The sequence below is a fragment of the Geospiza fortis genome, unplaced genomic scaffold, assembly GCF_000277835.1.
Source record: "Geospiza fortis unplaced genomic scaffold, GeoFor_1.0 scaffold66, whole genome shotgun sequence".
In the NCBI taxonomy this organism is placed as follows: domain Eukaryota; kingdom Metazoa; phylum Chordata; class Aves; order Passeriformes; family Thraupidae; genus Geospiza; species Geospiza fortis.
This window is the reverse complement of record NW_005054312.1, coordinates 38,075-57,067: the sequence shown is the minus strand read 5'-3', so window position 1 is coordinate 57,067 and position 18,993 is coordinate 38,075. Positions and strand designations below refer to the sequence as shown.

The following is an 18,993-nucleotide window of genomic DNA, read 5'->3' as shown; positions in this document are numbered from 1 at the left end:
AGCCAGAAGGAAGGCACACAGGGATAGCTTGCCATGGTGTGCAGTTTGATCAGTACAACTTCTCACAGTGTGTGAGGCTGAAAAAAAGTCAAGTCTTTCCCTCTCTGCTTTTCCTGAGCACTCCTCCTCTGCTTTCCACAAACTGGGAAAAAGTTCTACATTTATTTATTGTTTAATCATAGGTCAACACTGAGTGAGTTAAGACACACTCTACAGCATATGCTCTCAGCACATACCACCTTACCACTGAGCAGAGGCTGCCCATTTCAGCAGGCAATACTCTCTTAAACAAAGAAAAATGACTGGTCTTCCGTGATCTCGATACATAATACCTGAGTTTTGAAAACACACCATGAGTGTATGTTGTGCTCTAGCTGTAGGTGCTGAGTTCCAGACTTTGGAAAACTGCCAGAATGACAATCCCTGAAAGAACAATCTGATCAATTAACTTACGGAGCGCGTACTAGAGGCTGTGATAGTAGGATAGCTCCCAACCCTAACAGAATACTGACTGAAAAACAGGTGTCAATTGTTCTTAGAAACTTTAAGGAAAGCCTTACACTTCCCAAATGTAAAAAAATAACATGTTTGAACCACAGAGTTTCTGTGGCACTAAATGGTCATTAAATTAACTTTGTGGTGCACAAACCATAATAACTATCAAGATTACACAATGAAATCAAAGTAAATTGAAGATGAAACAACATAAAATTCTCTTCTTTATAAAACAGAAAGACAAAATAGTACAAGTCTTTACCTGGTAATCAGGCTTTGTGAAGTAATCCAGATTAGAAATGTGATCCAGAAAAATGCTGAATTCTTGGGGAAGATGTTTCAACATAAGTCTGTGTTCATACCTTTCTTTAATGGAGCCCACTTGCTCCTAGGAGTAAGTAACAACAAACATTGGCACATCTTCCTTCTCTGTTACAACATACTCATGTTCTCTGTTACAGCCATTGAATACACTACTAGCCAGAGAGACAGGCCACTACATTACACTGAATGGTAGTGAGAAAGGCCATTCTACACCTGATACCAAGACAGGAGATTCTATAGGTTTTGGCCTCAGTACACTTGCAAAATAATGCACAAACTTCAAATTCAATATGAAAAGCCATTTAGTTTTCTACTGTGTTTGTGTTGTCTGTGTTTGAATGCTGACTGATACGACGAGCTGTCACTAAACACTCCAACCCTTCCTATGTATGTATGTTTTAAAGGTTTAAATGTCTTGTTGCATCATGTCAAGCTCAGTCACTTTTTAGTGTATATTCAGTCATGTAAGATGCGCAAATCCAAACCAAAAAGGAGATGCTACCTATACACCACACTGTTATCTACCAATACATAAACCACATCAGAGAGTAACCCGGTTTCAGTATGATTTCAAAAGAAGTTGCAAGAAGCAATAACAGGTTGATTAGATATTGTTTCTTTGCATATTTCACCTGTGACATATGATTAAAGCACTACTGCATATTACCCAATCCACTTTCGTTCACCAGCCAATAAGAAATACCTATTTCACAAATAATCAAAACAAGTTAGACATTTTAAGCGTGTGATAGCTGAAATAAAGTACTCAAGTAGTAAAAGGAATAATGAAGTAAGTGGCAAATATACACTTACTTCTGCCCTTACAATAATTTCAATCTATAAGTATAACCTCCTTTCTTCCTAGAACACTTAGTAAGAATTTATTGCTTTTTATACCATGACACTAGTCACAAGAACTAACACTAGAAAACACTGGAAAATGTAATGTTAAAATTATTTAATGATTCTAAGAGGAATCTTTATCACAGCATTTCCCTGGAATCCAGAAGTAAACCTTCCTTTTGCTCTGGTTTCACCTTCAGCTTTACCTTATCTTTTATTTTTCTCCAAGGCAGCTGCCCAACCACAAATTCCACCAGCATGTAGAAGAGAGACCAGAGGTCATCATGCCGACCCATTTCCTGTAAAAGGAAGTATTATTTTAAAGCATATTACAAATACCTAAACAAATGGGAAGATAAGTTCTTTACTGCTCAAAACTTAAATTATTATAAAAAATTTAATATAACCTATGCTGCAAAACAAGTTAATTAAATCCAGTAGCTATTTTAAGGAGAAACATACAAGTAAATGTCCACAGAAGACAGAGAGAAATACAATAAAAGTTGAACATGTTAAAATAACACAGCAAATCTCTGTTTATTCAGATTTCTTTAGAGTATGATGTTAAGACAATATACTGGGCATTATGTACCTCATAAAACTCAGTAGCTTCACTTTTTTAACTTATTAACTTGCAATACAATTGAACACCAAAGATAAGTATTAGAATCACTATTATTTGTACAAGAACTTTTTTATCCTCAACAACTGTAAATTACATTATCCTTTCACAAAATCTATAGCTGTTAATTTCTACGTAATAAAAGCACAGATAAGAATACAAAAAAGGAAATTAATAGTAACTGTGTTACTGACTGCTTCCAGCTGCATGAGATCGTTTCGGTCCAGATTGTGATACTCACTCTGTTTCTATGTGCGTTGATTGATGCGTATCGTACTGTTCCTCGAAAACCAGCAACAGCTCGTGGCTGCCAGAGAACAGGAAAGAGATTCATTGTCAGAAATAAACCCTCTGACTACTGAACTTGGCATCTACAAAGTGAGTACAGAGCCACAACATATCTTGTTTGAAATTTTATTTTGGTTTACTGCGCTGCTACAAGTTCTCAGTGGAAATTCAAGTGGGCACTAACTGGCTGACCAATAAATAGCAAAGGCTGCATTAGAGACACCAATTTAAAATATTTATTTCTTTCAGTTTCTGAAAAGCAGCATTCCTTCTCTGATACTCTAGATATCTTGTGATCTTAAGTCAATTGATGTTTTATAATCAGAGAATGTATTTTCCCATCCTTCTTTTATTCAAATAAAAGTATTACAGAAGGAATTATATAATTTATGACAGTCATAATTGGTAGATATTTAATTTTTTTTAAAATCAAACTGTGATATTATTACTTTGCCTAAGAGAGATATCCAATCCATGCTACCCCCTCAATTAATCATTATATATAGACAAAACTGCCAGGACTATTAAATTTGCTTTCTTTTATGTAGTCTTATCTTCCCAATAAATAGTTCTTTTTGTTTCCTCTAACAATGAACATAAGAAGCTTGAATTATCTACCCCACCTCTGACTTGTACTTAGAGAGGTATTGGCGATTTGTCTGGTCTCCCAAGACTCATGACAATTCTTAAGATTTTTTTTTTTTAATTTGCACAATACATTGAAAAGACAACCACAATACATAATTGATACCTTATTAAGATAAAACATTTCCACCAACAAATGCTATACAGAGGTATCATTTAAATAAATCAAGGGCTGCCATTACCATCAATAAATCTAATGATTGAATCCAGCAAGATTGTGCAGCAACATCTTTACAAAAGGATTAAACAGCCCATATAATCAATATCTGCTAGAGTAGTACAATGAGAGCTGAACCAGTGTTAGTTAAGGCAGAGAATATTTTATAGGATGTTCTTAACATGAAGAGGAACTCAGATGATATTCCACAGATTTTAGACTTAGCATGTCATCATACAATTTAAATGGTGCTCAGAACACATTTCATGTTCAAGCAGGACAGACTCAACTGTCTGCCTGCCTTATTTTTAATTCTACATCATATTCCACACTGAACATTACCCCTGAAACATTTCACTGTAGTTGCAGGAATTTCACAGTACCATGCAATTAGAAAAAGAATAGCTCAAAATGCTTTGGAACTGCTAAATTTCAGCAGAAACAATTTTTTTTAAAAAGCACCTGAATCTCCTTAGTAGTTCTGCAGGTTGGTAAATCATCCAACTAAAGGTAATATAGCTTCACTACCAAGACAATGAAAATACAGATAAATTTCAAAAAAATATGTAGTTTAATGAATAGTATTTTCTCAGGAGGGCACTGAGAGCTTAACTTTAAAATAGTTGCAAATACAAATTCCATAAATCTCAAGAGCATATAGTTTCAGAAATGAAACCAAATGTTTGCTGTCTTTTGCCTCTGGCATAAATGTTAAAAAGGAAGGATTATATTCAGTTTTACTTAGTTAAGTATTTCTGTTCTTCTGAGAATAATGGAAAATACGAAACCAAGGATGAAATGCCACTTTCATTTCTAGCATCACGACTTCAATTTCTACTTGATAACTAAGACAAATATGCTTCAGTTGCTGGACAAATCAAGAAAAAAAGACTAAGAAATTTCATATGATAACTAAATTATCCCACTCAGTACAAAAACTAAAAATCTGACCTATTCCACTTCTGTCCTGGGGAAGAAATGTCCATATGAGGAAATTCATTGTGTACCAATTCAAATGTTTTTGAATGTTAAAGTCACAGCCATCCTTATCTGCCCTAACATGATTTCAATTATCTGAGAATCACCTGCATGGGAAGGAAAAAAAAAAAGAATGAATACTGTTTCTCTCTATGAGCTTATCATGAAGTAAATTCTGAATTCTTTATTCCAGTAAGGGCATCTAAAACTTTTCACTGTCCCTTGCCTTAAAGTATCATTTCTATAATCAGAAGTAAAAGCATATGTCACTCCATTCTATTTCAAGAAGCAATAAAATACCTTTAGTAATGCAGCTGGTCGCTATTCAATAGCAGTATTACAATGCCACACAACAATAATAAAATAATTCTATCATGTCTCTCTTGACATGAGTGATGTTCTGTAGGTCAAATCAAGTTTGCCCAATTCAGAACAGAACTTACAGACTTCTGAGCGTTTGCATAACTTCTGAAACCGTTTCAGAAATTTTCATGCATCTCACAACATTTCATGTAGCCAAAGAAAAATAATAAATCCTTAAAATTTAAGTTAAAAAATATTTTGAAGATACATGCAGATGAATTAAGCAGATCCAGAGACTACAATGAATTTTTCTACTTATAAAGGTACTTTTAAAATGTAACATCAGTTTTCTTTGGAGACGTTGCTGCCCTGGAAACACTTGGCAATGTCTCAGATAATCTGCATGCAGGAAATTAGCAGTTCCTAGCAAAGTGAACTATTTCCACTAAGCACACAGCTTTCAGACTCCTGGCAGACGGTATGCTTACAAACCTATGAATGTTGCTTTTTTGGAGTGGCTGTGGAGGAGGAAAATCACCCCCCTTAGCTCAGTTCAGTGTCTCTAGATAAATGCTCTGGGTTTATTGCTTGAGGCAATATTGGAAAGGTTACACAGAACAAAAAAGTTAATTTATTACTGCAGTCACAGAAACTAGAAAATCAACATGAAAAAAAAATCAATACTGGTTCTTTACATTTTATCTGAGACACACCATGGTTCTCACAATCAATCAGGCCATGACTGAGTATTCCCAAGTGTCTATCTTTTGCACTGAGAAGTCAGCAGTGCTGCCTCTAGAGTAGGGTTCAAAAGCCATAAGGGTTGGGTACAGAAGCAGCCACCTACATTATCCCTATTTTCCTTTGCTAAAGGTAGAATTCTCCTTTTTTATCTTTTCCCTCGGAAAAGATAATTTCTTAGTTCAAATTCCACCAGAAATCTATTTCCATGATTGGAACCACATACAGTTTCAATTCTTTGAAACCTTTTTTCATAGCTTCAACAATTCATATTCCAATCCTCCCCTTTTTGAACATATCGACTTTGCAGTCTAATGTAATGCCTAGCACATGTTAGCACCAGTTTAGAACAAGTGAAAATTTCAGGGATCACTTGAGTAAGGAAAGATCAAGCAGCTGAAATACAATTGCTATTACAATATATTATAGTTCTTAATTGATTTTCACTGTATATAAGCTCTTCAAACCCACACTTTCAGCTCTATCTTAAAATCCACATCAGAAACTAATAACTGAGTACATGCACTTAGAACTTTTCATCAACCCATCTCCTGCTAGTTGTTGGTATGACACATTACTTGGCCTCAGATATACCTAAACAAATGCTGTGATTTCCAGAAACTCACTGCAGCTGTCTGATCCTATGCTACCTAGTTCCAGCAGAAGCTGAGTATTGAGGTAAGTTAACAACTAACAATAGAATTAAATTTCATTATTGTGAGTTCTAATAGATATGTGACAAATGAAAATTTATCTCCTACTGCATGTGCTATAAAGAGCAATGCCATCTCTAAGACAGCAGTATTTGATACACAAAACATCTCCTGAGCTACTCAGTTTTCAGTCTGGAGTACTCAGCCAAAATGATGCATGAGCTAAAGACTACAGTCACTCCAAAGCTGATTTATGAGCAGACAAAAAGTCTGGTGGGCTGAAGAGGGTAACAACCTACTAATGTCTCTCACAAACCTAAACTTACTGCAGTGAAAAATCACACAGGATAAGTCTGCCACATGTATGTTTGCTTTGCTCCCTGGAATCTTTCTTCTTTCTTTTATTCCAGGAGCTGAAGCAGAGATTACTGTAAGAAGAAGACTATATAAACCAGCTATGCACTGGCAAATAATTTCCCCACAGAGCAGAATATTGTTTTATTTATCTCTGTAAGTAAAAATTTTACAGTTGTTCTGCACTTAGAAGATTGGAGACCTTATTTTTTTTATGTTTTGTAGTTATTTTTTATGTTTTGTACATATAAAATTTATTATTTATAATGATAATATCATATATTAAAGAGTTTCATAAATCCAGAAGTAGACTGTTTGAGTAGTAGGCTTATTTCAGCTATGGATGGAAAGCAAAAAGTCTCAAGGAAGCTAATGTACATACATGTACCTTCTTTCCAACTCTCTTCCCTATCCCACAGGGGCAGGAGGCGGGTGGGGGAAATGAGCAAGAAGCTTTGTGGTACTTGGTAGCCAGCTGAGAGTAGACCATAACAATAAAATAACACATTTTCTTCCTTTTAAATGATTCAAAGTATTTTTTCATAACTCAGCAGAGAATTTAGCCCACAACTCAGAAAGAACTGGAAACCAGAGTTTCTGGTTTGATTTTCATTTGCTTCTATTTTCACCAGAAAACAAATTTTACTTGACCAAACCATCTGCCTTTCCACCACAATAGCTTTTAATTTCAAACAAATAGGACAGCTCTCAAAGACTTTCAGTTCCTGCAAATTTAATGAAAATTGGTGATTAAAGACAGAACCCAAATTAGTACACTGACACAGAGACAGACAGTTAAAATTCAATTAAAATGGCTCACATCCATCTTAAGAGACACCAATCAGCTGGTCAACCAGCATTAGTTTTAGATGGCATGTAAATACAAGCCTAGTCCCAAAGGTGCAACTAGGTACTGATCAGAAAGGTAACTCTAGTATGAAGCTGAAAATACTAAGAAAGTTGGAGGGCATAAGGGAAGCAGTGCACAAAAGAATAGAAAAACTGCAGGTTTCATGATTAATAGAATAATTTCTTTCAAAACTAAGATCAAATATCACTAGAAAAATTATTTCTTTGGTTTTTTATAAGGCTGTTACAGCCCATTCCCCTGAGCAGCTATTAGCAATACAGAAAATAAAGGAACTGCTGAATCAGAATATAGAACAGCTATAAGCACCTTTCAGAATGGCAAATTTAAATTTCTATAGTTAAATTGTTTAATGATTGTTTGGATATGATACCAGTGCTCTGCACACAACAGAAAAGGAGAAAAAAAATAAACAATATACCCTAACAAAGTATTCTCTCATCGTAATTTTTCATATCTCAGCTATTAATCAAACTGTTTCTTCAGGCAGGATATCATGTATTTGGTTTTATTTTTCACCCCAAAACTCCAAACTCCAGGTCATAAAGAATCTTCCTCTCAAATATAACCACACTCGTTTTCCTGAAGTTTTTTGTTTAACTATTTAATTCCAAGATTATTCCACTGAGGTGTTACAAAACAATGTCACATGACATCAAATTTGTATATCCATTCAGCTTTTGTCACCAAGTCGATTGATAATGCTCTTTTTTCATCTTTTGCATTAATTCACCACCTGCATTTTTCACCTTGTATTACCACACACAAGACACCAGGTGTCTGTCTCAGTAACACTGATTTACTTCATTAAGTTGTCAGTAATACAACCAAACTTGCAAGGATCACGCTCAGTGGATGCTGAAAATGCTACTTATATATACTACTATATATACACTGTATATACATATATAGCTACTATATATACACTATAAGCTTGTGCCCTTACTCATCTCCTTCTATGTCCTTGCATGACGTTTTAGCACACAGTAATTAATGTTACACTGGCAGGTGTAACACTGCTGTATCATTACAGCTGTACAGGCCTGTCACTGGTAGGTGTTATTACAGCTATGCATTACTTTAAAAACCCTTGAAACCCAACAGTCTAACAATTACTTTAATCTCTCTATTGAAAATAGTGTCTCCATCAACCTTACCAAACTAACTCCTATCTCTTCCCTATAAAAGCATTACTAATTCAGAAATGGAACCTCAAATGACTGTCATAATTTTTTCAACTCATGCATACTGCTTATAAATCAACATTATTCAAATAAATACAAAGATGTGCACATTAAATTTTTTTAATTTTTTTGTTTATGATTTCTTGCTCATTCTATGCCTTTCTGCCAATTTATAGAGAATTCAGTACAAATGTACTGCGTATTTTTAATGCTTTACAATCCCAGCTGTTGCATCTTCACATGAAGTGCTGAAGAGAAGTAGAAAGGCTGTTAAGAAGGCTGCTTTCAAAATACATGGTTAAAATACCTGTCCTATATCTGCAGAAAGTTGGTAACAATGAAAAATTTGACATAGTTTTGCTTTGTTAGGAACAAATTCTTTTCTCAGAGGGTGGTGAAGCACTGGAACTGGTTGTCCAGAGAGGCTGCAGATGCCCCATCACTGGAAGTATTCAAGGCCAGGTTGGGGACGCCTTGAGCAACCTGGTCTAGGCAAGGGACTGGGAACCAGGTGATCTTTAAGGTCCCTTTCAACCCAAACCATTGTACAATTCTATGTGTTCAGTGCTTCTTCTCACTACTTTATGCCTTTGTTAAACAAACAATGAAGAAACTAATTAAAAAAATTATTTTGGGATTGCCCAGTTACAGACATTTGATCCTAGGAATAATGTCAAATTTCAGCACATACAACTCTTTGCTTTGTAGCATTGGTGCAGAGGTGTCAGATACATCACACATAGCTTCCATGAAGTTGAGGAGGAAAAGTAACTTTTTGTCACTATCTTGTTCCAAACAATTATGTTGCAAGCTAATTGTGTATTCACTTTAAGAGACAACTTAGAAAAAGTCCCCTTTGAAGAATATCAATGTGTAAAAGCCTCAGTGAACTATTACACAGAAACTTATTAACACGTTTTTCAAAAAGCTCTGAGGAAAATGAAAAATATTTCAAGAGGAAAAATAAATACTCTGTTCCTTGTTTAGGTGTACACATGTAATCCTCAGCTAATCGTATCCCTCTGTAATGTACTGTTCAGCACTGAGAGAGGCCATTACTGAGAAGAGATAACATAAGGTAGATGCCAGCAACGAAATGCTTCTCAACAAGATGAAAGAGCAACTGAACAGTGCATTTAACAAAATGACATGCACCATTACCCTGCAGCACAGCATTTTCAACAGTTTTGGTCAGGTATGGAAGAGAGGCCTGTTTAGAACAGTGGACATATTTGAGCTAATTATTTTTTATAGTCATGATACCATGCCCTAAGATATCAAACAGCTCCCTGGAACTTTCCTGTACTATTTAATTATTTTCCATTAAATCTGCTGCCATTTAATACTGTACTCATTAACATATCCTAGTTGTCCTTGGACTTTGCTATAACCTGTGTCACTCAAAACAGAGGTGTGTCAAGGAACTGCTAAAGAAAGTCTACATATACTACTACATCTTAGTGCTCTTTAACTAACACCAAAAGCAGATCAATTTCACAATTTTCTGCAGATGATTGAGGTGCTGCCAATCATTTAAATTTAAAGGGTGGTCTCATTTTATTCCAAATTTTATTAGGAATGCCATCAGTAACTATACTTGAACAACTTCCAGTATACAGATTTTTATTTATAATAAATTCACACAGTCAAGGGATTATTCAGTAGTTACCAGCATAATTCTAAATCATGAAGAGCACTGGGGCAAACAAAAAAACCTGCACCAGTTTTAGTCAACACTATCTGTGGACCACTTCTGAGTCTTATTACTTAAAGTTGTATCAATGTTTGCTATAACAGCATTTACTTAAAAAGGAGATTGAGAACCTTAAGTTGTCCATGGGTCCAAATAGTTTTCAAAGAAGACAAAAGACTTGCAGTGACCATTTTGTTTATAATAGTGTAGCTTCACCATTGGCTCCTTTAGTTCTCAAAACTATCCCACTCCTTTTCCCTCATCATAAAAAGCATTTAATGGATATAGCTTCCACTATTTCAGCACCATAAAAACAACGTTCTCTTCCAAATACAGAAATGAATAATCTGCAATTCTTCTGCCAAGATGAGAGGAGGTAGGGCAGAACAACATTGAAGTATTCTCTAGACTTCCTCAGCAATCAAGATAATCCAGAATCTTACTAGAAGAAGCATCCATGCAATTCAAATGCATAACCATTCCCAAATTTTCACAAGTAAAAAACCAAATGAAAATTCCAGTATATAAGAAATTTATTCCTTCTGTCCCTGTATGTAATTGAAGTACAGTAGACTTCCAAAGCTTTCAAAATGGATATAACACTCTGCTTTTTTATCTACCAATACATTTTTGTGAAGTATTCTGTGCAGGATTGTTTTGGGTTGCTTATTTGTTTATTTGTTTATTGGGGCAGGGGGGTGTTCCATTATTTTATTGGTTCTTTGTTTTGGCTTTGTGTATGTTTTTTTTTTAAAGTATTCAGCTTCTTATACTACATTTCTAGGACACCACCTGTACCTTAAAGTGAAACTTGAAGATAAAACCCCATTTGCTGGAAAATCCTCAGAACCTGAGGGCACTGATGAAAGGCAAGCAGCACTTAGCTGATTTGTACAGAAATACCTGATATGGAATAACATTCACTGTTTGATTTGAACAGCTTTGTAACTGCTTCCCTAGACAATAAAAAATCTGGACATTTGCATTCACAATTGCTTTCACAGCATTTTTAAGGGTCAGACTGTAGAGCAGCTGGTGCATCTCCTGCTTTAGCAGAAGTCAAAGACAATTTTTGTCACTAACAGGTCACCAGTAAAGAGCATGTGTAGTGCCTCAGAAAATGTTGGTGGATACTCTGTTGCCTTTGGATTTGAATATTTCTGTTAATGTTCAGAGTAAGTAAGTACAGTACAATACTTTAAATCTACTTAATGTTACAAATAATGCAATTTTGATTTTTTACTTGTTTTCAAATAAATATAGGAAAATTTAGACACTTGAAATTAAGGTCATGCTGTATATATGACAATGAGATCTCTGATGAAGCTCTTAACTTTATTTAAGTAACCACTGAAGAATGACCTAAAATGTAGTCATGGGGAAAAGCAGGAGATAGGTGGGGAAATGGGGGGATGTAGTCATAGGGTAGCTCTCCCCTTGACCTAAAAAGTCTTATTTATCAAAAATACAACAATTTCACAAAAAAACTATTCTCCTCTGAATACATTTCAACCTACTAGTCACGATAGTCTCAATAAAGGAATCCCACATTCCAAACTAAACACCAAATTGGGCAAAAGGGAAATTTCTCCTTCAAATCTCTTTGCTGAGTCCAAATCATCAGATTTAGGGGACTGGCTGTTAACCTGAACAATTCTTTAGGCTGCACGCCAATAAGACCTGTATACCAAGTAGAAAACCACTGGTGTTTTAGATGAAAAGGTTTTATCAAAATGCCACCTTCTTATGGATAGGGTTTTAATTCTGTTACTCCCTAGCTTTTTCACCTCAGCTTGCATATATATTATACCATCTTCTTTGTAAAAAAAATAAAATTCACTTATTTATAATTTGCAATCCACATAAATAAAAGACCACAAAACTCAGTTTAATAATATATGATGGTTGAAATTATGGATTTTTAAAGAACTATGACCTAAAATTCTGTTTTAAAGGTTAATCTTTTTAACAGCAAAGACTAATGGCTTATTATTTTATTTTATTTTGCTTTCTTTGTATTAAATTTAGTAGTTCCTCAGAAAACAGTTGTGGTTAAGGTTCCATTTAAAACAGAAGTGTTGACAACTGCCTAAGAGCTGGCTGCAGTACTGATGATGTTAAGAATGCAAATGTCCTTCGCATTTTGTCCCTCAAGGTTTTCTATTTCTGTACCACAGCTGACACCCTCACTTTCCATTTTCAGCATGTAAACAGAGACATGGAAATTCATGGCTGTATGAAGTTAGGTTTACATGCAAAAAGAATCATTTATTCTCTGCTTCCATTAAAAAACCAAAAATATGCTACTATTTACTTCAGCTATCTCTAAGACAATAGCAACAACAACAAAAATGTTAGGTACTGCACCCCCAAAAAGCAATAAACAGCAGACTATGAATCTCATAAATATACTAAATTTGCATCCTGCTAAACGTATTTGCTTGATGATTAGAGTATCCCTACAATTAAATTCTAATTACCCTGCTTTGCAGTAATCAATTCTTATCTACATCATTAATTCATTTATTGGCTTCCTCTCTCCAACAATTTATTTGCTTGCCTGTGCTTCATCCTTCCTTCTTTTAACAGCCTACATCATCCCCAGCAGTTTTTGTTCCTCCGACACCCAATTTTCTCTCTCCTGATCCTTTCCATTCCCAGAGAAGGCTCCTCCCACCAATTAGTAGTTCCTTATCAACCTCCATTTTATAATTTAATCTACATGTACCCCAAATACCCGCATCCTACTATTGTTCCCACCATATAGAATTTAGTATCAGAAGCTGTTACCTTTCATTCATCTTTCACAAACAAACAAAATGCAATAAATGTTTGTTTCTGATTTTTAAGTTTTAGCCAGGTAATAGCGTCAGATCATGCTACTTAATAAACTGCAACTCTTCACTACTCTCTTCAACATATTTATTCACTTTACAAATATCTTATTACTGAATACAACAGACATATCCCTCTCTCCTTGAAGTCAGCTCCTCAAAATCATAGTCATTCAGACAGCTGGAAGACAGGGCAGCTTTGGTAAAATGAATCTCTCAAAATTAGCAGTTAAAAATGTTTTATTTTAGAGTAGTAATTCTGAGAGAGAACTATCTGTAGCATGAAAAAGTGTGCAAAGCCTTGTTTTTGCTTTATGCTTTAGGTTTTTCTTTCCGTTTTGAAGATTCACATAGACCACTATAGTAAAATGATACTACAAGAAGAAATCTGCAACTATGACAAATTAATTTTAAGGCTAATATCTGGAACAAGTGGGAAACTGTCTCTGCTAACTGAATAACCCAAGAGAATGTAAAATCCCTGGATCCTTCAGATGAGCAATAAAGGCATTTGCTTTTGACAGTATGCTCAGATACTGGGGCGGACTAATAAAGCTTGAACACATTTTCATTATGTAAAATTGTCCCTCACAATACTCCTTCCTGTAATTTCCTGAAATGGCCTTTTACCCCTCTTTATTAAGAGGGACAATATTTTCCTGTAAGGAAAAAGTTAAATTTGAAATTACAGTCCCGATAATGATGTGTCCTATCACTGTTTTAGTGATTCAGACTTTCTCTTTCAGATTATATGTATTCAGTTTAGTGTCTGATTTTACATTTTCTCCTCATTTTTTTTTGTGGTTGGGTTTTGGGGTTTTTTTAAATGCAATATAAAACAGCAAGTGAAATTCAGCTCTGGAATATTTTTCTGATATTTAATGAAGACCTATTTATCACTTGATTTTCCAAACCAAATGACAGATTATCCCAAAGTATCTTAGATGTACAACTCTGTCTCAAGCCAAAAACCAGAAACCTGACTCATTCCCTACTGCCAATCTTTAAACATAATTTATAAATCACATGGCATTTCTGACTGGGGATGGTGTTTGTCAAGCTTACAACAGTTCGATGCAACTCCCACACTTCTCCAGGAGAAAAGACAGCATACTACCACATTCAAGAATTTGGGTTTCAACTGTGAAAAAAATCTTACTGGTCTGACATCCCCACATGAGTTGGTAAATTGCCGTGCTAAGCCGAAATCCAGCATAAAACACTTCCTACAGGTGCTTGGAAAACGTCCCATTGCGAAGTTTGACTAGGAAGAAATACAGACAGATAATAGATGAATACACACAGGATTCAATATGTTCACATATTAATGCAATAACACAATCAGAAAATTCATATTCTATTTCTCCATCCTTCCATGTTTTAACTTCTATTGAACTCCCAATAAATTTGAAGAAAATGTTGTTAAGAGAAACAGGCATCCAACTTAGCATATCTGAACAGTGGCCTAAATTGTCCAAAGAGCTTGTCATCTTACTTTATCATGTAGAGTATATTAATTTTTAACAAGAATTTTCTAATCATGTCACCTACACACAGAATTTCAGTGTTGCTTAATTGGTCTCAAGGAAAACAAACAATCAAGGATTTCAAGATCTGAGTTCAGCACAAAGCACAGTTAGCTCCAGCTAATTTTTCTCACCAACTTCACTTGACATTCACTGCCTCTATGCTCTTTTCCTATTAAATGAAGGCTTAAATGGGGATGGGTTGGGGGAATACAAGTTTTATAAAAAGTTGCCAGGAAGAAGTGATGGAAATTAAATTTTCCTAATGTACAGAAACTTGTTGGAAGTTTTATGTAAGCATCATTCAGCTGACAGGAAACTTAGCAATATATGTCAGATACAACAAACTGTCACCATCATATTTTCTGGAAAAATCTCTTTGCCCAAGATTTTGTTCCTGAAGCTGAGAAGCCTCAGAGAAAAAAAGAAAACAATAATTATCTGATTTGCTTCTCCTGTGTTTTGCTGCTTTGGAATCTTTTTGGACATTGTTTACCAATAGGTGATTCCATTAGTTTCATGTGAATTGTTTTGACTTAATGGCCAATCACGGCCAAGCTGTGTCAGGGCTCTGGAAGGAGTCATGAGTTTTCATTATCATCTTGTTAGCCTTTTGTAAGTATCTCTATTCTTTAGTATAGTTTAGTTTAGTATTCTTTAATATAATATAGTATCTTAAAATAGTAAATTAGCCTTCTGAGAACATGGAGTCAGATTCATCATTCCTTTCTCCCTTTGTCTGGGAACCCCTCAAATACAATAACAAACTATATTTGCATCGATTGAAAACACAAAGATTTGCCTATTTTTCCTCATTTACAAATTCTGGCACTTCAGAGTTCTAATGATATTTGTCATACAGAGCAATATCAAAAATAGGTGATTGAATTTCAGGAATAAATTCAAAGAAAAATAGAAAATAGTAAGAACACAAGCATGATACTACCAGGATGGCAGTCTCCTCATACTAACCTATTAACAATAGATCTAATAAGAATTTCACAATAAAATAGTTTCCTCATACAGTCTGTCTTTCACATTCTTGTTTGTTGAAAACATTAAATACATAAAAACTGCTATTGAAGGACTTATAAATACACTCTACAGTTAGTATCTATTCTTTTAGATTTATTATATGACAATATAAATTGCCATTAGTCAAGCACATTATGTCATATCTCATGGCAAATACTCTTGGTTACATAATGCTAAAGATAAGGGTTGGAAGTTTTAACTACAGCAAATTGCAAGGAGGCCTAAAATGGAGACAAAGACTGAAAAATACCAAAGTTACTCTTACTGTAATCCAACATTAATTAATAGAAAAAAATCTACCCTATCTGATGATTAAACATTCAATTTTCCATCCTTTCTCATTTTTGCATTTTAGCAGCTAGTATAGAAGCTATTCTTACTTATGCAGCCATCTAATGACCACATCTTACTTGCCTGTTTTGATTTAATGGGCAGACTTACTGGTTTTATGTCCCTGTGCAGGAATCCCACAGAATGAATACTTTCAATAGATTCCAAAATCTGCTTCCCAAGCCGCAGAGTGGTACTAATGGTGAACGTCCCACGGGATTGGCTACGACGCAGGTCTGCCAAGTTCCGACCCTGATAAAATTAAAAGGACATCTTCATAAAAAAATACCAATAGCAAGATTCACAGATGCTGTAAAGTCTTCCTACTTCTTCTTTAGTGGTTCATGATTAACCATGAAATACTCTCAATACCTATTTTTACACTCACAGGTAACACATCACACCTAAACGTAATGACTGTATGTCCACAAGTATCTCCAACACTAAGTTTAGAATTTGCTTTTGAAAATGCAAACTTAGTACCTGTCTATTCCTAAAAACATGGAACAAACTAATCCCTATTAGTAGACCAGTACAAACACAATTACTTAAAGTTGTATTTTTGTAACACCCAAAAAAGGCCACTGAGAAAATGCTCATGAAGACTTCTTCACACTCACTTCTTTAAGGAAAAGTACATAATTTAGTTACACATTATATCAAACAGATGAAAAATATATTATGTAGGAAATGCAACCCCATGACATCATAGAACTGTTGTTCTTCTAAAATAACAGATGAACAAGAGTAGGAACTAGAACATACTTTGTTCATTATTCATATTCACCAGGATGACAAAGGACATTAACACCATAACTCTAAGTACTAAGCACCTATTTTATCCCTTTTTAATGAACAAGTCTTTTAGTAAAATGAAGTGTTTTCTTTTACTTGCATAGGATAATTTTCATTTTTATAAAAAAGCCAACAAAATACAGAGACTCATATAATACATTTTAGACTATCTTCAAGTGAAGACTAAAAAGAAAGGTAAAATATCTCAGAAGACATTACAGTTCACTCTTCCAACAGTCAGGTCTTTCTCAGGATGCAAGCTTTCTCCCTTTTGAGAGAATTATGGAAAGGATATAAAAGGAAAAAGATATAAGGATGTGCTCAATTTACATTCACTTACTACAATGCATTGTGATCTTTGGAGGGTTTTTTGTTTGCTTGTTTAGCATCCTCAAAATGTCACTGGTATATTCATATACACTTGGCTAATAAACCTAAAGACACAAGCAAACATTGAACACTTTGATACACTAACCTGCAACTGCATGACCACATAGTTAAATCTGTCATTCCGTCCACATCCTATGAATCTACAGACATGATCTTTTCCTAAGAGAAAAAGAAGCAAATTAGCCAATAATAATGAAATTCTGTGGTTTATTCCTGAAAATAGCTAGGAAATTACTGGAAAATATGTAAAATAATAAATTAAGCCCACACAGTTCAATAGCAATAAAACCAAAGTTAGTTCTACCTGCAATTAAAGAGAAGCTTTCTCCCACAACCACAGCTCTCACTCTTCCATAAGAAAACATGCATGACATCATGCCTAAATGTCCACAAATTGGAGACATTTCGGACTGGAGAAGGTTATTTTCTTACAAATCTAATGGTTTGTAATAGACAATATTCCTAGCTAATCTTCCTCTTTTCTATAAGCTGCGGATGCCATGATGAAAGAAAACAGTAGTACTACCTGTGAGTTATGTTTTATATCAAAAAATTGTAGAAAATGTAATTCAACTAATCTAATTTATTAATATCTGTGTCTAGAACACAATCATTGCTGTTTAGCTACAAAAGATAAATTCAGCTCAGGTGTACTGAAAAAGGGGGAAAAAAAATCAGAGTTTTGTTTAAGCCGATTTTCTTTAAAGCCTCCTCCTGTCCTAGGAGCAAACTGCAGAGAAGACAGGTCAAAAATAATCTCCTTGCTATCCTGCAGTTGTAAATCAAAGCAGAAGATTCCCCAGGTAAATACAGAGGAAAAGGCAAGCCAAAGGCTGCAGCTGGAAACAGAATGGGAATGCAAACCTCTTGTCATTTTGGTACCAGTGTTCATTGACTTAGAGAAAAGCTGTGACCCCTTATGATCCCAATCTGCCCCACTCTATGACAGAACAGGGAACTGTAGGAGTAAAGTTCGTCAGGCCATTTACCTTCCTTTCTCACACCAATGGAAGCTACAGCCAACAGAAAGCTGATGATCTCAAGTGTTTGCTAAAGATGTGTAAAATTTGTCACCTATTATTTATATCATTAATTTCTTTACCTTTAGGATTACAAGAACGCTATAACCAGGGAATCCCCACCCCACTCATTACTGTTTTCAGAACACCCTAATGTCTAGCTACAGATCTGAGGAGACTTTTTGCTACTGCTGCACCTGTAGCTCCATCAAAACCATAAAACTTGACCCTACAGCTTCTAAATGTTTTCAATTCAATTTCAAACTTGACAGAAAAGTGGTTGCCTGTTTCTTGCTTCCTCAGGAAGCTGCCTGCCACATCCAATTAAAACAGGTTGGTAGGCTCTTTTAAACAATGAAAATCCGACAGGATTTATCAAAATAATTTATTTTAAAAGATATCTCTACATTTCTGCAAATATGTAAGTGCTAAACTTTAAGCATCATCGTTTTTTCTCCGCTTTTTCTTTCCATCCATTTGTTCAAGTAAGACAGGCAATATTACAGACAGTATAATTTTATGAAGAAAAAGGATTAGTAGCAAATTTATCAAGATGAAATTTTGTATATTCATTGCTGTAGTTTCCATTAATGAAGTCTCATCTCAAATATTTATGATTAATTTTACAGCCACTTGTGGGTATTCTGAAGGAACATCTTCAGAGAAAAATATATTAGTCAGATTTTATCTGACTAATTCAGTAAATGTCTAAAACTCAGTTTAGTCAGAGAAATCCCATTTTGACAGGAGCACCAACTCAGTTTGTGTGGTAAATTTCCTAGAAACTTTCATATAAAATTGAGGAAAGAGGAAGGACAGAAGTAGAATGTAAATATCTTATTCAAATAGAATGATCCTCCACCACTCCAGAGGGTCTATACACACCTACTACAGCCTTTTCCTCAGCAGGGAAAAA

General features: G+C 34.8%; 1 protein-coding gene across 3 annotated transcripts in view; it reads right to left on the bottom strand.

Annotated features, from left to right (window-relative positions):
- The window catches only part of TTBK2 (tau tubulin kinase 2), an 80,329-nt gene that overhangs the window by 31,800 nt on the left and 29,536 nt on the right, over window positions 1-18,993 (bottom strand). For all 3 annotated transcript variants that reach the window (XM_005419395.2, XM_031055700.1, XM_031055701.1), the window contains exons 4-9: window positions 17,144-17,217; window positions 15,985-16,125; window positions 14,142-14,246; window positions 2,526-2,591; window positions 1,869-1,961; window positions 758-883 (exon numbers count right to left, since the gene is read on the bottom strand). In XM_005419395.2, the coding sequence (XP_005419452.1) occupies window positions 758-883; window positions 1,869-1,961; window positions 2,526-2,591; window positions 14,142-14,246; window positions 15,985-16,125; window positions 17,144-17,217 (605 nt within the window). The remainder of the gene's footprint in view (window positions 1-757; window positions 884-1,868; window positions 1,962-2,525; window positions 2,592-14,141; window positions 14,247-15,984; window positions 16,126-17,143; window positions 17,218-18,993) is intronic.